The 20,437-nt window shown below is 53.4% G+C and overlaps 1 protein-coding gene across 4 annotated transcripts in view; it reads left to right on the top strand.

Moving 5' to 3' along the window:
• MAD1L1 (mitotic arrest deficient 1 like 1) overlaps nt 1-20,437 on the top strand; it is a 415,485-nt gene that overhangs the window by 61,789 nt on the left and 333,259 nt on the right. For 2 of the 4 annotated variants that reach the window (XM_014846667.3, XM_044746860.2), the window contains exon 10: nt 15,380-15,466. In XM_014846667.3, coding sequence (XP_014702153.1) covers nt 15,380-15,466 — 87 coding nt within the window. Of the gene's footprint in view, nt 1-4,758; nt 4,897-15,379; nt 15,467-17,652; nt 17,789-20,437 lie in introns of those variants that run through there. The other 2 variants (XM_014846671.3, XM_044746861.2) reach the window with 2 other exon arrangements.

The raw sequence follows: 20,437 nt of genomic DNA, 5'->3' as shown, positions 1-20,437 counted from the left end.
TTTATAAAAAAAAAAAGAATAAGACCCAAGAATAAGACCCAAAGGCTTACCCTGGCCGCTGCCCTCTGGCCTCTCCACTCTGGCCCTGCGGTCTGTGCCGACATCCCAGAGCCTGTCGTGCATTTGTGCCTCGGGGACCCAGCCCTCGCTGCACCCTCTGCCTGGAAGTTTCCCTTGCTCGGCTTGTTCTCCCCGTCGTTCACGTCATCAGGGAGCAGGTCCTTCAGAGACTTTTGCTTTTGGAAACAGAATCCCAGATCAGGATGAGAGCTCCTCTTCCCCTCGTCCCTTCCTCTCACTTCAGGATGGGTAAACCAAAGTTCAGAAAGGTGCAATAACCTGCCCAGGGCCACACAGCAGCAGGGTCCCAGATCTCCAACATGCCTGTTGCTTTCCCAGGGTTCTGAGACTTTCTGCCCTGTATTGCTCAGCATGTTTGGAGAGCATCTCACTAGTCAGGGCCCCTTCTCCGAGGGTCTGTATCCGAGCAGTCCTTTGTTCCCACGCCGCCTTTGATTGTCCCCCTGGAAGCCAGCTCGCTTGATGTGTAAGTCACTGTTCCCTGCTCTGCAGTCTCGTGCCTCTGCTGGAAGAAATCTCTGTCAGTAGGCTGGGTGTGTCGGGGAGAGGGGAGGTTTGTCTAGCTCTTGGACATTGAGTAATGACCAAGAGCAGATCAGTCAGAGGTGGCGACCTGGCATCTCTGAAGTCACAGTGTAGTCACACACGGTAAACAAGGCTTGATTTCCCCATAGGTCACATGCCCCCTTCCAACACATCTGTTGCCCCGACTGGGACACCCTGCCTTCGCCTCCTTGCTTACCTGCCACCTTGTGTACTGGGGCACCATCTGCCGCTGTGGGGTCATTTCACGTTCTGAGTTCACCTGGGTCTTTCTTGAGTCACCTGGGCCGCGAGAGCTGCAGTTGCTCCTCTGTAGAATGAGGGTACTGCCTCTTCCACTGATTCCAGCTCAGCCTCCCACACTGTGGACCAGTTTCTGGAAGCGTGCTCTGTGAAGTGCACTGTTCAGGTGTCAAGGTGATGGCTGTTCTTGTGGACCAGCAAGTCTGCCCGTGGGTGCTCTGCCTGGGGCCTCTTTCTGCTGGAGGTCCTCATCACCTGGACCCCTGGGGCTTCACGGTGTTCCTGGAGTCTGGCACAAGGCCCCTCAGCCCCTGGCAGGCGTGGTTCTGCTCAGACCCTGTCCACGCTCAGCTGCCTTGGTCTCAGTCGTGCTGTGGACGGGCCCCTCTGCTCCTGGAGGCCGGCTCGCTTGTGTCCCGCTGTGGCCCCAGCCCTCCACTCAGTGCTCCTGCTCCGAGCTCCTTGCTGAAGTTGAGTTTGGGGCCGTTAGCCAGCTGCCTTTTTGAATGTTTCCAGCGTTCAAAAGATCAACTTCTCCAAAGAGTGAGGGAGCAGGGAGAGGGAAGTACGGCATTTGTCTGAAAGGTTCTGAGAGCTTTTTTTAGCTCGAGCGGTTCAAAGAGCGCCTCTTGTTAATCAGAGGAATATTCTAGCATCCCTGGGGTGGTCACACTGGCTTAATTGGGACCCAGGCTGCTTTGAAGTCCTTTTAATCCTTCCTGAGCTGGGAGAAAGAATTTGAAGGCAGCAACTGGAAATCTGAAATTTCTTCATTTTATTTACATGTGTCTGGGGACCCACGTAGTCCGTTTCCTGGAGCAGTTAAGCCGAGTGCTGGCTGGTGGGCAGCCGGGTGTGGCCTGGGCTGCGTTAGGCTGGAGTGGGAGGCCAGTCCCTGGAAGAGGAGCCGCACGCTGTGGCCGAGTGAGGGCTGCGGCAGCACTCGGGGTGTCTGGACGGGCAGGCGGGTGGCCGGCGCTGCTGGTGCGGCCGTCCGTGTGGAGACTCCACGTGAGAGGGAGCTTGTGACCCCAACGGTCCTGCCTGAGGTGGTCAGGGTGTGACTCCAGGGCTTCCCCTTCCACCGAGAAGCATGGCGTTCCCCAGCCACAGCCCTCACTGACCGGAGCCTGAGCCTCACCTGGAATTCTGGCCACAGGCTCGTCTTTCTCAGCGCACCTGTGGGCACCCGTGCTGGCCAGCGAGCCATGGCCCGGTTCCTGCCGGTCCTCGCCTGCCCGCAGAGGGCCTCCGGCAGCCTCCCATCGCCTGTCACCTCCCTCCTCAGGGGCAAGGCCCACTGCCCAGCAGAGCACCTGGTGGCATTTTGTTTGGATCATTCCAGAATTTGCTGAAGGTTGTGAGCACTTGCTCACTCAGTCCCGCTCCCAGGAGGCAGTGTTGGTCCATCCGAGACCAACACTGCCATTTGCACGTGTTGTTGTAATTACATAATTTAATTAAATATTATAGAGGCCGATGAAAAAGAAATGTGTGAAGAAAGCAGTGTTTCTGTGACAACGAAGTCAAATGCTTTGGAAAATCTCAAAGGAAAATTACTAAAACGTTCCTCATGAATAAAGTGAATTGACTGTAAAAGATTAAGAGGAAAAGTTGTAAACTTTAGGAAGGTTGCTGGTGTCCCTTTTAGAGAAGCAAAGCTGAAATCATGGATTCTGTTCTGTGGTTCATGTGAAAAATATAAGATGAAGGTAAAGTTAGTGGGCCCATATTTGAAGAAAAAGTTTGCAGCTTGGGGAATGATTGTGTATCTGTAATATTTTAAGTTAAAATATTTGAGATATATATATAAAACATTCAATTCCCCACGTTAGGCAACTTTTAGGATCAATTACCAGGCTTGATTATTTTTAGATAGAAGCTTTTTACTAATATATTTTTGCCTCACTTACAATGCGAATTATTGTTACATATAGCCAAACATCATTGAGGAATGACATAGGATTGTTTTATTACAAATGGTTATGGTTAGATTTTTATGCATTAGTTCATCATGGAATAATTGTTTCCTTTTTAGAAAATTTTTGCATAATACCTGATTGTGCAATGTAAGTTTATAACACTAAGCTTTAAAAAATTGTTTTCTGAGTAGGTGTTATATTTCTTAGGTACAAATATTAAAACTTTAAAAAAAAGGTATATAGTGATAAATCTGCTGCCCAGTTTTCATCTTCTCTGTGAGGAAGCTGCTGTTTTTCTGTTGCTTATGCTTTGAAACCTCTTATGTATGTACAAACCAATATAGCCATGCTTATTTTCTATTTCTTTCGTACAAATGGTGGCATAATATACTCATGTTCTGCTTCTCGTATTTTTATTTAGCAATGCATTTTGGAGACCTTCCCATGTTGACATATGAAAAGATTCTTCATTCTTTTCATTTTTACTTATTTATTTGTTTATTTGGTGAGGAAGACTGACCCTGAGCTAACATCTGTTGCCAGTCTTCCTCTTTTTGCTTGAGGAAGATTGGCTTGAGCTAATATCCGTGCCAGTCTTCCTCTATTTTGTATGTAGGACGCTGCCATAGTGTGGCTTGATGAGCGGTGTATAGGTCGGTGCCTGGAATCTGAACCCGTGAACCCTGGGCCACCAAAGCAGAGTGTGCAAACTTAACCACTAGGCCACCGGCCTGGCCTATTCTTTTTATTTTGAACAGATTCCATTATATGGATGGGCTGTAATTTATTTAGCCAGTAATAACTAACCTTCTAATCCGGTGGTCTGAGTTCAAACTTTGGGAGAATATAGTTGCGTAGTTATTGTTCTGGAAGGGTATCCTGATTTTTGGTTCATTCAGCTAATATTTCTTGAAAGCCTGTTGTCGTACTGGGCATTGTTCTCCATTCACGGCTGGTGAAAAACAACAAAATAAAAACAGTTCCTTGATTTTTGGAGCTTCTATTCCTGTTGAAACAGAAAGACAGCAAATAAATAAATAGGTGAAATCTATGGCCTGTAAGTCTCTGAAGGACAGTGGTGCAGGGAAGAGTGGCAGAGGGTTTGGGGAGGGAGGGGGGGTCTTACAGTTTTAAACAGGATGGCTGGGGCAGGCCCAAATGAGAACTCAATGATGCTTGAGCAGAGGCCTGAAAGAGTTGATGAGGGAGCAGACTGGAGATACCTAGGGGAAGAGTCTTCTAGAAGAGGGAGGTGCCAGCCCTGAGGTGGGAGTATGGCTTGAGTCCAGTGATGGGAGTCAGAGAGGCAGCTGTGTTGGGCCGTGTTGGGCCTCACAGGCTCTGGTGGTGACTTGGCTTTTACTTGGCATTGTGGTGGGAATACACTGGAGAGTTTTGACAAAAGAGGCACATTCTCTGACTCACGTTGTAAAGTAATCACCGTGGTTGCTGTGTTACAGATGGATGCTTGAAGGGCAAGTACGAAATCAAGGGGACCAATTCCGAGGTATCGTGATGGTCTGGGGAAAGATGGTGGCCTGGATCATGGCAGTTGTGGTAGAGCTGGTGCAAAGTAGTTGAATTGGCGTCTGTTTTGAAGATAGATGTGACGGGATTTGCTGGCGGATTGGAAGTGGGGTGTGGGAAAGCTCTGCGGATTACAATTTTTGGCCTGGGAAGCTGTCAGGACAGGTTCCATTTCCTGAGATGGAGAAGATGTGGGAGGAACAGGAGGCAGGTCAGGAATATGCTTCTGGGCATGCTAAGTTCAAGGTACTTCTTAGACGAGAGGAGATGTTGAGCAGGCGAATGGATGACTGTGGAATTCAGAATCTGGAGTTGTGAGTGCATTTAGCTTGTATTTAAAGCTGTGGAATGTCATGGTTGGGAGCACAGCCCTGGGGGAGGAGGTGGGTAGGGAGGAGAACAGGTCGATTAAGTACTGGGACAGGAGGCCTTCCAGTATTAAGGGGCCAGTGAAGGAGACTGAGAAGGAGCGGCAGCGAGGTGGGAGGAAGACAGGGACAGGGTGGTGTCCTGGGAGAGAACAGGAAAGCGTGTGAGGGAGGAGGGAGCCATCACTCTGTCAGATGCTACAAAGAGGCTGGTAAGCTGAGGGCTGAGGTTGGGTGCGAGAGCCATCCTTCCCGAGTGGTCTCGGGGGAGAGGATCGGAGCGAGTCCTGTCTGGAGGGCTGGAGCAGAGGCAGTGGGCGCAGACGGCATTTTCAGCGTGTGCTTTCGGTAGAGGAGACCTGAGGAAGAGGCAGTGGCGCCGGGGTGTGGGGTCCAGAGCGCTGGAGAGAACGGGATGAGCCTCTGCAGTGGCGCTGCCAGCAGACCTCTCGGGGGTGGACACCCGTGAGGCTCACCTGCGGACAGTGGGGAAGTAGGGAGCGCCAGGATGTGTCTCAGAGTAAGGTGAGGGTCCGTTGATGTGCGCTAATTTGTTTCTCTGTGGCAGCGAATTGGAGAAGCATGTGCCTTTGGGTGCCTCTCTTCTCGGCAGGTAGTCCGTGTGACTGGTGGGGAGATAGACCTTTGCTTCCATATGGAAACCATTACTGATCACACGGGAAAGTTGCCACGTGGTGAGGGTCTGCTGCGTAGCGTGCTGCTTGGGGCCTTTGGATGCGTGCCTGGGGCCGGAGAGAGGTGTGGGAGGCCGCTGGAGCCTGAGACCTCATCCGTTACTGGCCACCTCTCCATGGGGAAAGAGTGACTTGTTCTCTGTCTATCTGGGAAATGGGCAGCTTTAGAAGATGTACAAACGGCCATTGTCTACTATATGGCCAAGATGTCATGGAATGGCCCCAGACCAAGTGGCTAGAGGGACTGATGACCTTCACAGTCCTCTGAAGCTTGGGTGCCTATGGTCTCAGGACCAGTGGTCACAGCCTTCCTTTTTCTGGACCGTCTGACCTCCAGCTCAGTGGCCCTAGGGCTTTGCACAGTGGGAACAGCAACCGGAAGGTGGCCCTTCAGAACCTGGCCCTGATCTGGGCCACACGGAAACTTGTCCTCCTTCTTTAAGAGAACAGTAGCTGCTTCCTTATCGCCATCCTGGGATGCATACCAGGTTTTGTCTTAACTCACCTTGGTGACAGGAGTCCCTCCTGACCCCAGCTGCACCTCCCCACGCAGCTGTGTCACGTTTTCAAGAAGAACCTGGCTTTATAGGACATCCTGCCGCCCCGTGACTTCACAGCCATGAATGCCTGTCCTCCTTTCAGGTTTTAGCACTAAGTTTTGCTTCTCATGCTTTCCTTTCCTGGTTCTGCATGCTTCCGGCAGAAATGAACCCTGGGAGGGAGCCCACCCCACTTGGCTTTCGTCACCCTCCTGTAGGGCTTTCCGGCTGGAGCCACCCTCTGGACTGTGGCCCGCGCCCCGTGGGCTTCTGTTCTCAGGACAGTAGCTCCTTGAAGGAGCGCTGGAGGTTCCCCGTTTGTTAGTTAGTTTGTGGTTGTTGCTGTGCCATTCACTTTAGGAATTGGCATCCTCTGGACCTCTTGTCTTTCAAAGCCTCTGAAACCGGCACTTTGGGCTCCAAGAGTCCTGGCATCTGCTGTCAGGGCCTCAGAATAGCTGCTGCCAGGCGGGGGTGCCTTCACCTTGCAAAGAAACCACGGGGCTTGCCTCCTCAGGCCGTGCTGTTCTGCTCGCAGCTGAGTTTGAGTCAAAATTCAGCTGCAGATCTAACAAAAAGACTTTTTTCCCCTTTAAAACCCACCAGTTAGAGTTAAAAGGCTTCACAGCCGAAGCCAGAGTTTTAAACAGCAGCTGTCACAGCTTGGGCTGCAGTTGGAACTGTCACTCCCCTGTCATCTCCAGTTGGAGGACCCTGAGGCCCTCTGAAGGCCCCCCCTTTGCAGTGTGTGGGGCGAAGTTTGAGGGCGGACTGATCTCCTGTCGGCGTGTGCCGGGGCTGCTTTTGGGCTCTGATGATGCTTGGCCCGGCTCCTGCGAGTTCCGGCGTTGAGCTAATCCTCAGAGCGCCCTTGGTAAACATCTCTGAGTAGCTCCAGCCGCACAGCAGGTCAGGAGGTTTCTGGAAAATAAACACTCTTCCTGCCATTTGGAGGCACTTTGGCCTCAGGTCCTTGATGCGATGTGGTGAGGGCTGCAGCTGTTTAATAATCCTTCACAATTCAACAGCTCTTCAGGAAGGCTCTTCCACCCGCCCCCGGAGCTCTGGGTAGGTGGGTGCTGCGTGGCTGCGGCTCTCCCTTCCTGCAGGGTGCGGTCCCGGTGCCCGAACCCCAGGCTTCTCCTGGTGTGTCCCCTCCTCCTTTTCCACATGTCCTTCTCCCTGGGTCCCCAGCGCCCTGGGCCCCTGCTGGCACACACTAGAGGAACCCCATCTTCTGTCAGTTCCCTGGCTTCTCCAGCTGGAAGTTTCCCAGTGGCATTTTCCTAGTTAGCATGCTGTATGTGTGGGGTTTTCTTAGTTTTCGCTTGTACTTATGCATGTAATATATGAATTCCCATCATAAGAAATTCAAATAATGCACAAGAAGTTAAAGATCCCTTTGATTCCACTACCAGTCTCAGCCCTGACCTGGAGGTGCCCATCAGTATCAATTTGGGGTGAACCTTTCTAGATTATGTTCTATAAATATGCCTACATATCTTTGACTTTCTCTCTTTGTGCCTAGAAATACGTTGTCGGTGCAGCATTGGGTGTGTAAACGGAGGCAGACACGGTATGGACCACTGTGTGGTGCTGGCCCACCCGGCTCTGCTGGAGGTGGCGTGCTTCTGGAGGGTGCGATTTGGGTGCTCATCGCTTGGCAGTGCTGGCTGAGCCTGTGCCCGAAGGCCGGGTGGTCCCTAAAGTCTGAATAAATGAACTCCTTCCTTGGGGCCCAGAAATCAGTGTCCCTGCCCCTGCGTGCCTCTTCCTGCCCGGCACGTGGCCGTCTGTACCCTCCTTGGCACCTCCTGCGCCGGCCATTTCCCCGAGGGGTGACCATGTGAAAGTGCACTGAGCGTCTGGCTGCACCTTTCTGAGGATGTCCTTGCGTCTCCCGCTGTGTGCTCAGCCCTCAGCCCTGCATAGCCTGGAGCGCGGGGGTGGAAAAACGCACGTACACATGTGATGTATGACATACTGTACACACGTGTGCCAGTGTCTGCCTCTTGTTCTCTGCCATAGGTCAGCGCACAAGAGAAAGAGGCCTGGGGCTCTAGAATGGCGCGGGCGGTCTCTCAGGTCCCCACGCACTGTGCGGAGCCGACCCTGGGGGTGCTGACTGACCTTCTGAGGTTATCAATCCAGGGAGGCTGTGCGTAGCTTCCTGCCGTTGGCCTGTAAGGCAGTACGAGGCCAGAGGACATGCATCGGTCCAGGGTGTCCTCACGGTGGTCTCCCTGCGGTTGCTGGACTACGACGGTTGGGGGCTCCTCTTTGGTACAGTCACGAAGCCACTTTGTGAGTCACAGAGGAAGACAGACCATCTCACCTTGTCGGAACCGGTTCCTGTGGCCCCCGGTTTCCACAGCTGGAAGTTACAGTTAAAAGTGTTGTTGAACGAAGTTCTCACAACAAAATTATAGAAACTTTTTGAAAAATGAAAAAACATTAGGAATCCTGCAACTATGATGAAACTCTTGCTTGTTCTTAAACATTTTCTTCTAGTTCTCATCTCTACACAATACATATTCTTAATCGAATGGCACTTAACCTTATTTTCTGGTTTTGCTTTTTTCGATGTATATATGTTTACAGTTGAAAACGGACAAATATGTTAGCATTTTAAAATACTTTCTCATGTCACTTATACTGACTGTTTCAATGGCGTTGTGGGTATGGTGTATTTTATAGAACTAGTCTGAGGTTGTTGGACACTGTAGCGTGGCCCCGGAGCCTGGCTGCCTGGCTCTTCTGTGCCTCAGCTTCCCCATCTATGAAATGTGCATAGTGGTAGTATAGTACTGCCTCGTAAGGCGGCTGAAAGGATTAAATGGCCTGACGTGTCAAGCGCTCGCAGTGGGGCCTGTCTGGGAGTGTGCAGCGACTTTGCCGTCTCAGAAATGTACTTCCATGAACTCTGGAGGTGGCTCCCCTGGAGCTGCGCAGGGGGGCTTCCCTGTTTACAGCAGCCTTTTGTTGTTTTGAAGGCGGTGGTTGATTATGTATCAAGCAGGCAAAAAGTCTGGTAGCCTTTTCTTACATAGTAGCCAAAGCAGTCACTCGATTTCAGGTGTTAGTTTCCAGGATTCTGGCGATGACATTTGTAGTTAAAGGACTCTGCCTTGTCTTCTGGGATTTTTCTTTTAGATTTGGGCCAGATTCTGGAGCCTGGTATTTGCCCATCTGGTTGACAGAGAACATGAGAGAACGTTTGTCAGATGTCCAGTCGGTGGTTTCCTTGATGGTGTAGGGATTTTTTGGAACTGGCCCTGTGGTGTCATAGTTATTTTACCACTTGGATTCCTCCATTTTTTTTGGCTTGAGGAAGGTTAGCCCTGAGCTAACATCTGTGCCAGTCTTCCTCCACTTTTTTTTTTAATATGTGGGTTGCTGCCATAACCTGGCTGCCAAAGAGTGGTGTGGGTCCACCTCTGGGATCCGAAGCCATGAACCCAGGCCGCCAAAACAGAGCATGCTGAGCTTAAGTCCTGTGCCGTGGGGCTGGCCCCTGGATTCCTCCTCTTTTTCTGCAGATTGTCGGTGGTTCGAAGTTATGCGTTGAGAACCACCAGGGAGCTTGCTGGCAGATCCTGAGCCCCCACCTGCAGGGGTTTTGGTTCAGTGGATCAAGAGGTGGAGGTGGGTGGGCTCACGTTATTCCAGATGATTCTGATGCACATGGTCTGTGACCACTCGTACTATTCTAGACGCCCTCCATCCCCTTATGATGCCACACCCCGCAAAACCACGTGTATCCCACTACCTTGAGCAGAAATGAGTGTCCCCTCCCATGTTCTCCTGTGTTTTTGGCTGTTTGTAGCAACCACGTGGCCATGGATCACATGGCATAGGATCATATTTAATGGGTGTATAGTATCCTGTGTTATGACTGTGAGAACTTACTGATTTTCTGGTGTTGGGCTTTTTTTGTAAATGTTAAAAACAGTGACATGAGGAATGTAAGCTGGTGCAGCTGCTATGGAAAACAGTATGGCAGTTCCTCAAAAAAACTGAAAATGAGGGGCTGGCCTGGTGGTATAGTGGTTAAGTTCATGTGCTCTCTGCTTTGGCTGCTTGGGGTTCATCAGTTCGGGTCCTGGATGTGGACCTAGCACTGCTCGTCAAGCCATGCTGTGGTGGGATCCCACATACAATAGAGAAAAATGGGCACAGATGTTAGCTCAGGGCCAGTCTTCCTCATGCAAAAAGAGGAAGATTGGCAACAGACATTAGCTCAGGGCCAAGCTTCCTCACACACAAAAAATGAAAATGGAATGATCCAGCAATTCCACTTCTGGCTGTGTATCCAAAAGAGTTGAAAGCAGAGATTTGAACCCGTATTTGTAAACCAGGGCTCACAGCAGCGTTATTCACATGGCCAAAAGGCGGAAGCAGCCCAGGTGTCCACTGATGCATGAGTGGATAAAGAGAGTGTGGCCCATCCGTGCAATGGGTTATTCTTGAGCCATGAAAAGGAAAGAGATTCTGACGCATGCTACAATGTGGATGATCCTTGAGGACATTATCTGAGTGAAGTAAGCCAGTCACAAAAAGACAAATACTCTATGATTCTACGTAAATGAGGTCCCTAGAGTTGTCAAATTCAGAAAGTAGATGGCCGGCGCCAGGGGCTGGGGGAAGGGTATGGGGAGTTCATGTTTAATGGGGACCAGGTTTCAGTTTGGGAAGATGAAGTTCTGGAGATGGATGGTGTGATGGCTGCACAACAACGTGAATGTGCTCAATGCCCCTGAACTGGACACTTAAAAATGGTTAAGATGGCCAGTTTTATGTTACACGTATTTTACCACCATTAAAAGCAAATGGTGTGATGAGGCCTCCTTAGCCGTCCGTGGCTCACATCCATGGTCGCTTTCTCGAGGTGCGCTCCTGGACCTGCAGTTGCTGGTCGACGGGTGTGCCTTCCCGCTTTGGTCACTTTTCTTACCTTGTCTTCCTGGGCAGCCTGGCCCTCCGTGGGCAGTGGGGGCAGGGCAGCAGCCTCGGCAGCGACTTGTCTTGCCTGGTCACAGGAGCCACCACACTGGAGGAGTAAGCTCTCCCGTCTCCCAGCGCCTGGGCTTCCCCCTGGTGTGGAGGCCCTGAGCAGCTGGCTGGCGAGGACCTCCGGGGTACACGAGTCCACCCATGGTAGAGTCCGCTGTTGGCCCAGAAGCCTCCTGAATCCCTCCTTATCCGGCCCTGGGGGGACCAGGTTACCGTGTGAGTCCTGTGGTCCCCAGTACTCACCCGCATCCTCTGCTCAGGATGTTTTCTCATGGTCATGCTGTGAATGTCCAAGTAGGGTGGGACTGCTTCCTGGAGAGGTCATGGGGAGCTGGGCCCTGCTCTGCCCGAGCAAGCTCCACGTGCCCTCGCCTCACCCCTTGTTGTGGCCTCAGGCGTGTCCACACTTGGCAAAACCACGCACTGGAACGTGCCGAAACCATTCTAACTAAAGCTCGTGCGCTCCTCTCCTCCAACAGAGCGTTTCCTTTCCAATTGACACCACGGCACTGAGGGTGAACAGAGTTCCACGCCGTGCGGAGTATTGATTGGTGATTATTTCTCATCAAAACTTGTGTTCCTCAGTTACATAATGAGATACTGTATGTCACTTTCATTGTCACCTGTGTTTTGTCCTTGCTTCCCAATCGCATTGTGAAAACGGGATTGAATGGTGTACTTGGATAGCTGTCTTTTTCTGCTCCCGTGAAATGAATGGGTATGTGAGGGTTGTCAGATGGTAGTGCGGTGCTGTGCCTGGGTCGTGGGTTGTGGAAATGAGCCTGAGGAAGCCCATCGAGCTGGCAGGTCAGCCTGGAGTGGTCTGGGCCGTGACTGAGTCTGCTCTTCTGTGGTTGGTCCGTCTCTGTTTCCTTTGAACATTTCCTGCCCTTTCTCAGTCTCTGGGTGGAATAAACTGGTTGGAAGTGAAATTCTTGAATGTTGTCATCTAGCTTACTGGGCTTTGTGTTTTTTAGGAGAGGTGGGAACCTCGTGGCTAGCAAGCATGACTGGACTGCTGAGGCTCGATTTAGCCAATGTAGTTGCTGCGGGTTTTTCAGCTCGAGAGGCCACGAAGGGAAAGGCGGTCCAGTTGCTATGTGCCCTCCAGCAGCTGCTGGGGCAGGACTGAAGTGGGAACGGGAGTGGGCATCCTGGCCTGAGCAGGTTAGCCTTCTGGAACTGGGCCCACAGGAAGGGCAGGCTGTGCAGCTTCAAGGCCTCCCTCTGCCAGAGCGGGGGTGGCACATCTGAGTGATGACATATGGGGTTTGGAGCCGGAGTGTGGCCAAGAACCAGCTGGCTGGAAAGCCCACTGTGGCCGTGCAAAGGCGTGTGGACTGTGCTCCGTGGTTGTGTGGGGCAAGCCACCCCCCTGTCCCACCCTCTTTTGTCTCGGGGAAAGCAGCTCTCTCCACCCTCTCCGGAAGGGGCGCCACGGACTCAGCACATGCCTCGAGGTCCCGCTCCTCAGGCATGTGGACACGTGTCGGCATGGCTGGCCTCCTGTCTGCGGGGAGGAGAGGACAGGAGAGTCTAGGAAAGCCAGTTCCTTCTTGGTTTATGTGAACCTGGAGCCCGGCCCTGGATGCTGAGTTGAAATGGCTGCTCAAAACTTCCAGAGCGTTCCGGTGTCTGATGGCCTCTGTGAAGTGTTGAATGGAAGGGTGTGTGAGACTCAGGCTGTCCTGGGTGTGGCCCGTGTGGCCCCTCATGTGTGCATCGGCCTGGGCAGCTGTCACAAGAAGATGCAGATGCCCCGAGCCATCAGTGGGAGTAGAGCATTTCAGAAAGATACCATATTAAGTTCACTTTTCTTTTGAACCAGTCCCAATTTTCTCCTCATTGTCAAATTGTTGCATTTCAGATTATCTTTACTTCAAAGGAGGTTGGAGAGCCTTGGCTCGCAGTGAGTCTGGCTCTGCTGTGTTGCTCTAGCTCCTGGCTTTTCGGGGCTGGTTTGTACCTCCGGGTGAGAATCTTGTTTCTAAAGCTGTCATGTGCCGATCGCTCTCCAGATTCCAATGAGGCTTCTACTGGAGCATGTTGTGGGCAGCTTGCCCTCCGTGAGAGGAGGCCTCATCTCAGTTGGTGAGAACCCCCCAAGACTTGGTGGCTGTCTGTCTGGCAGCTGCCTCTCCATGGCTCCTTCCCGCTGTTTCAGGGCTGAGCAGACGGCCCAGCCAGGCAGTGGCGTGAGGAAGAGGGCAGGCAGGGGCTCGCTTCCCGTCACCCTCTGCAGCATCTGTCTGCTTCTCCTGCACGGTGTTGGCTGGTGCCGGCCCACCGGGGCTGGGGGCTTGAAGATGTGGCCATGCGAGATGTTTTGTTTATTTGTTTTCAATAAATCTTCCCATTGATTAGTAACAGTTTGCATACCCCTTTGCCTGGGTGACAGAAAAATACAAAACAAGTTAAGTATCTCTTTAAAACGTTTCAGAAAACAATGTCTCTTGGCTTGAAAGGACTTACTTATTTTGCTTATTTCTTTTCCTGCTAGTGTTTTTAACTCCCTGAGGTTGGAAAACCTCGGAAAACTCTGGGAAGAATGGGAAGTGGCATTGAAGGCCGGCGCGCCCCCTCCCACATGTCGGCTTCTCAGAAGGCCTTTTACTAAGGAGCATCTTTTCAACGGAACCATTTTCTCATCCGCAGAGCCAGCTCGTATTTAGGGAGCAGTGCCGGTAGCAATCTCTGCACTGTGCCTCCTGGCTCCTTCCACTCAGAGGCCATGTCCTCACAAACATCCCCTGAAGGGGGCTTTCCTTGGTGGTGGGGTAAGGCGGTCTGAAAGGCAGAAGGTCTGCAGTTACCGCGGGAAGAGTGTGCCTGCAGAGGCCCAGGTGTGAGGAGTCAGGCGGGGGCCCCGCTCTGTGTCGGAGCTGCACTGGGCTTTCAGGACGTGCTGCCGACGAACTGGAGGTCGTGGGAGCTCACCTTCTGGTGATGGTGGATGCCAAGACCCCCACACTGATCACCAGTGAAGTGGGGCTTGGCAGTGCTGTGATAGGGTGGGGAGCAGCTTGGGGACTTGATGGAGAAATCCTCTTCGAGGCAGGGACATTTTCCTGAGACCTCTCTTTTGAGAAAGAGCTAGCCCTGGGAAGACCGAGGGAGGAGCTTTGCAAGCGCAGGGTTAACTGACGCAGAGTTTTGGGGGAGCAAACGAGTTGACATGTTCAAGTGGTGGAGGCAAGGCCAGCAGTAGGCAGAGGGGCCCCAGGGGCTGGCTCCTGCAGCGCTTGTGGAACGTGGGCTTGAGGTTGGGTTTTAAGCAGATTTCTGTGCAGGGTCCTTGGTTACGACATGACTGTGGGTGCCTGCTGCTGATGTCAGCAGGAGAGGTTCGCTGCTAGGCATGTGGAGGTGCTCCCTGGGTGCCCCTGAGGCCCAAGAGCAGCCCAGAGCTGGGCTCTGCGGTGGCTTTGGAGGCCAGGAAGAGAGCCTTCAAGGACGACAGTGACCAGGATCCATGTCTTTGTAGCTTTGTGTAGACTTCCCACGGAGGGCGCATCTGCTTGGTGTAGCTTGGGTCGTGGCGCCCTGGTACAGTGGAGGGAAGGTGGACCTCTGACCACTGTGATGGAGTGGCCGTTGCCTAAACGGGAGTGGGTAAGGCCCCAGCGCCTCACACAGTGTTGCCGTGCGTGGCTCTGTGCTTGGTCCTCAGGCCTTGAGCTCACCCACCTCTTGGCCACTCCATGCCAGGGAGCCCCCTGTGTGTGTGCCCATGTGTGTGTCAGAGAGTGTTCACCCCCCCACTGTGTATTCCTTTCAGCCTCTCAGAGCCGTTCTTGGTGCGTGTTCTCCTGAGCTCTGGTGCAAGTTAGAGCATGGGGTTCAGATGGAGGCTCAGTGTTGCTCAGGGTGGAGCAGGCTAGAACCAGCCATTTGAGTCTCAGTTTTCTCATTTGTAAAATGGAAACGATAAACCACAGGGTTGCTCTGAGCACTCACTGAGATAATTAATCTGGAATAGTTTTGAAAATTGTAAAGCATCATTGTTCCTGTGGGCCTCTGTTGTTCTCACTTTTATTATTGCTGCTGCTTTATGTGTGGGTTTGCAAGGGAAAGGGGGGAAAGGAGACTGAAGTGCACGGAGTGCCTCCTCTGAGCCAGGACTTGGAAGGTGCTTCTCACACGCTCCTTGTCCTCACAGCAGAGTGACGCTGTTATGCGTTGACCCTGTTTCCCCAGATGAAATAAAATCAAGGCTCGTAATAATAACTGACCAGATGTGCTGTAGCTGTGGGGGGGCCGAGGGTGGAACCCAGGAGGTGGTGAGCAGTGCTGCAGACACTGCCCTGGGAACAGGGCACAGGACTTGACTTGTCCTGGGTCTCTGAAGCAGCAGCTGCTGGCGTGGCTTTTGGCAGCCATCTAGTGTGCAGAACCAGGTCCCCCTCCAGGAAACAGCTGGTGCTGAGTGTGTGTTCTTGATCCCACAGGACCCCCGAAGACCTTTCCAGATTCATTGTTGAGCTGCAGCAGCGAGAGCTTGCCCTGAAGGACAGGAACAGCTCCATCACCTGCAGGTAGGCCTGGCGGCCCGCGTGATCAGGGCAGGGACAGGTCTGCTTCGGAACGCTCGGGGCCGGCATGTGTGTGCCCCAGCTCGGGAACAGCTGCGCATCGCTGTTCTGTCGGCCTCAGCTTGAGTGGGCGGGAGCTGGGGCTGCAGGGTGCAAGGTGCCCCACGTTCCTGTCGCGTGGTGGTGAGACTCAGCTCAGGCGACGTGATGCTGTCATGCCAAGGGCCTGCCACATCGCCACTGGATCCCTGTCGGCTAGCTTTCTGGCATGTGGGTCTGTGAGAAAGGATTTTTCGTCTTTGCAGAGGCGTGGGCTCTGAGTGAACCCTTGATGGTTTGGAAACCTGGACCCTGGGTTCAAGTGTCTGCATGTTTGCGTGTGTAGACTCCTGCACTCAGGGAAGGCCCACAGAGAGTAACAGAGCAGCCAGGATGCCTTCGCTGCAAACAACAGAAAACCCTTGCCCCCGGTTTAGCAGGGAGGAAGTGTGCGTCCTTCCCGGCAGGAAGTCCCGGGGCAGGCAGCTGCGTGACTTCTTCCAGGGCCTGGTGTGAGGTTTGCCTCCCAACACCAAGTGCGCGGTGCGTTTCCCAGCTCCGCTTCTCCAGCTCTCTGACGCCTGCTGGCTGTCCAGCAGTTCAGTTCAGTTCTGACATCAAGTCCTGGAGTTGGCGCAGACCCCACAGGTGAAGGCTCAGTCCCACAAGGCTGGCCCCCAACTTCTGTCTGGCTGCAGATTAAGGGGTTCCTCCACACCAGCCCCACCAGATTTGATAATTTGCTAGAACGATGCACAGGATTCAGGAAAGCGGTCTACTTACCATCACTGGTTTGTTACGAAGGGTGCATCAGAACAGCCCGATGGGAAAGATGCGTGGGGTGAGGGATGGGGTGGCGCAGAGTTTCCATGCCCTCCCCGGATACCCTACCCACTGGGAAGCTCTCTGAGCCAGGTGGTTTAGGGAATCTTCTGGAGTTTCCATGCCTGAGTAAATCATTGGCTGTTGGTGAATAACTCAATCCCTAGCCCCTCCCCTCCCTAGAGATGGGGGTGGAGCTGTAAGTTGCAGCCCTCTCCTGACATGGTTGGTCCCTCTGGCATCCAGCCCCCATCTGGAGCTGTCTGGGGAGCCCCAGGAGTCACCTCATTCACATAAACTCGGTTATGGTTGAAAGGGGCATGTTATAAATAATGAAAGATGCTCCTGTCACTTCAGAAATGCCAAGGGTTTTCAAGGAGCTTTGTGCCAGGAATGGGAACCCAGACCTAGTACTTATTTTTTATGAAACCACACCTGGGCTCTTCCAGGAGTGCCGTCATCGCTGTTCTCTGGTGCCCAGGCAGGGTGGCCGCCCAGGTTCTGGGTGTCACATCCACAGGCAGAAAGGAGGGGCCTCTTTCTTTTGGGTCTCCTTTTTGGAATAAGGAAACCTTTCCTGGGACCCCCTAGACGAGTTACCAGCAGAGGATGGGATTCCATGCTGAGCTTCAGCTGGTCCTATTCCCACTTGAACCACTTGAGGAGGCTGGACGCTGAGGGAGCTCGGGCTCCTCCAGGGAGCAAGGGGCTTAGGGACAGGCTGAGAGGCAGGTGACCACAGTGGGAGCCCTCGGGTGCCCCGCAAGACCTGACTGGTGGTTTGGGCCAGTCTGTGAGGAGCCAGCCTGTTGGCCATTGATTATCCAGCACAGCCTCATCTGCAGTGGAGATAGTGTTTTAATAATTTATTAGTAGCTACAGGAAGATTTTCTTATTTTGGGGGCTTGTGTCACTTGAAAATTGGCTTTTAGAAGCATCTGGTAATGTTGGACATAATCACATCAATTTAGTTTAAAAACCTCAGATGATAAAGATTGCTTTTTGCTTTCAAAGCTACTGTCAGATGAAATGGGCATTAAAAGTGATTTGGAATTAAAGCTTTAATGTTTTTCCAGGCAATCCTCTTCATTTTACTTTGAATTTGAAACAGAATGAACTATTAGGGGAAAGGGAACTTGTCTGCATTTTTCTCCTGCCAAACTGTGGGGTTCTTTCTAAAATTACCTGCTTTGACCAGCAGCAGGAAGAGCAGCCTCCATGTGTGGAGAACCGTGGGGAAGAAATAACTCCCATCTGCCGGTCCCCGGACGGCAGCTGTGCTTGTGGTCGTAAATGTGGATTCAGCCATCTCCTGTCTCTGGGGATCAGCTTAGGAGTGGACTCTGCCTCAGGGAGCAGTCCTCCATGGTGGGCAGGCGGTCTGCGAGACTCCTGGCAACTTGTCCACCTCTCAGGACTCTGGGGTTTCTTCTGAGAGCTGATGCAGCCTTCCCAGGAGCAATGGTGAGTCTTGAGCACCCCACGAAAGAGGTCTGTGCTTCTCCTCTCCTGCAGGATGGTCCCTGCAGGCGTCGAGCTCAGAGCTCAGTTCATCTCACAGGGCACCACAGGAGGACACCGCTACTGTGGTCTCCCTCTTCCGGATGAGAGAATGGGCTCAGAGCAGTCCAGGAATGTTCTTAAGGCGTCAGACAATAAGGAGCTGTTGGGCACTTCCTGCCTCCTTCATTTATAATAGATTTATGTGCAAGCTCCCGTGGGGAGGTGGCGGGGAGCTGGATCCTGTGGGCAGCTGCCATTGTCACAGGCAGCACAATGGCATTGCTTCAATCGTGATGTTGTGTGTGGAGGGCCAGGAGGCCTTGTAAGGCTGGAACGACTGATTCCATTTCTGCACATCTTTAAGGCAGTTAAGCAGAAAGTCAGGTTCGATGGAAAGGGGCACCTTGGCAAGAGGTGAGAATGAGGGGTGCAGCCGGTGCCTGGGCAGGCGGGGCATGGGGCCTGCGGCTCACAGGGCCTTCCTGTCTCAGCCGCCATGCAGCCCATGCCGAGAGCAGGTCCTGTGGCTTTGGTCTTCCCAAGCCCGTCTTGTCGGCGTCTGTCTCCCCCACGGAAATCTCACCATTGCTGCCTTACTCAGGTTTGCATCGCCTCTCTCCGTCATTACGGCTGGTGCGTTCCAGCTCATCTCAGGGCAGAACCTCACCCTCTTCTCTGCCCAGTACCGAATGAGGGATAGCAGCCCAGGGAGGGTCTGGTACAAACTTCGTGCGAAATGAGGTGAAGGAAAGTGTCCTGCATGTGCGGAAGCTGAGAGGACAAGCCGTCACCTGCCTCACTGGGAGATAAGATGACACAGCTCCGAGCCGTGTGCCAGGCCGCCGCCAGCCTGGCACCAGGAGAGTGTTCCTGCTTTGTTACTGGGATCCTGCTTCTGCGCTCTGCCATGAGTTTGACTCTGCCTTCCTGGCGGGGGGCCTGGCCTCCTCCTGGTGCTCAGGCTGGGGGTTTCAGAGGCGCGACCTTTCCTTAGCCCTCCAAGTTGCAGGAGAGAGGGGTGTCTTCTCCTTCCAGCAGGCGGGGATGGACCTGGTTGCTTTAAGAACCTTTACTTTACGTTTTCCTCTGTCAGAATGGGGCTAGTGTCTTGTAGGGTGTTTGCGGATGAAGCGAGGTGGTGATAGTATGCCTGGCGCCCAGGAAGCGCCGGGTGATGTCAGGTGTGTATGGCGAGTCCTCTGCCCTCGTGGAACCAGGGCTTGGGCAGAGTTCTGGTTGGCAGCTTGTAGGGCGTCTTTGGGGGCCTGAGTGTCGGCGTGCGAGTCCGGTAGAGGGTGTTGTGAGCCGTCGGGCCAGGTTCTCTGTGTGTTTCGTTTTGGTGGCCGTCCTCGGGTTGCTCAGGGGCCCTGTCGTCACTGGTGTGAGTGGGTCTGTCAGGACCTCTGGACAGGAGCCCAGTTACAGCGCGGGGAGCCCTCTTCCCTTCTTGCTGCCCTGCTTCGGTTTCGGGTCCTCGAGGCTCACGCTTTGTCATGGATGCGTGCTGAGGACATGTGAGTGCTCAGGATTTGGGGGCAGATCTGGGTGTGTCCTGTTCTCCACATAGCGCTTACGTGATGCTGCTGTGCAGCCGCCTCTGCCCTCGCTGGGCCCTCATGAGCATCCTGGGGTCTCCGGGACCCCACACCCCGCTCACGCCCCATGCACTGCTCCCAGTCCGCTGTTGGTAGAGCCAGGGGACTCTGAGGGCCAGGCCACAGGGGAGGCTGCATTCTCTTATGGCTCAGACCACGGCCACACCGTCGTCTTCCGAACTCTGACGGGTAATGGGCTGATGTGCTCTGAGGAGTGTTGAGGCACAAGGACTGGGAACCTTGTGCGGGGACCTGTGACATCCTGGTTCTCTGCTTTGCTGGAAATAAAGGGCTTACTTTGGAGAGTAGGGGCCAGAGTGGGCGGGGGCTTCTCAGGACTGCCGGCTTCTAGGACGCAGGTTTCTCCCCAGTAGGCGTGGCGATGGTGGTGGTGCTGATGGCGACGGCAGTGGCGGTGGGGGCAATGGGTGTTTACCGAGCGCTTGCCTGCACCAGGCTCGGTGCTGAGTGCCTCACGTAGGGTCTCCCCTGAGAGCTCCGAGCTGGGTGCTGCTGTTCTTCTCTGTTGTGTAGTGAGAAGTCTGAGCCCAGGTTAGCCAGGAAGCTGGAGAAACAGGATTTGAATCCCACTCTGTCGTCTTCAGTGCTGCACACGGTTTACTTGAGATGGCGCCCACGTCCCTGAGAAGCACTTGACATGGGGTGGAGAGGCTCCCTTTTCACTGTCTCTCTGCTGCAGTGGAGACCTGGGTCAGGGGCCCACTGCATGGCTTGGGGCCAGCCCGCCTGTGTGACGCCTCGGGTCCCCTTCCTGGATGCAGAGTGAAGGCAGAACCCCCGTAGAAGTGAGTGAGGAGAAGCCACTGACTGACGTGGGTGTGGTGGAGCTTGTTGAGTGTCTGCTGTAGCTGCTACCAGAATCAGCCTGGGGCTGCTGTGCGCGTGCGCTCCCACCCGCTGGGCCGGTTCTCGTAGGCTGACCATTCCCTGTGTGCAGTCAGCCTTCAAGCACCACCTCTTCACACCCAGAAGCACAGTCTAGCTCTGGGCTGCT

This window comes from Equus asinus, chromosome 14 (assembly GCF_041296235.1).
Source record: "Equus asinus isolate D_3611 breed Donkey chromosome 14, EquAss-T2T_v2, whole genome shotgun sequence".
NCBI lineage: Eukaryota > Metazoa > Chordata > Mammalia > Perissodactyla > Equidae > Equus > Equus asinus.
The sequence above is the reverse complement of the archived record's forward strand: the minus strand, read 5'-3'. Positions and strand labels throughout refer to the sequence as shown.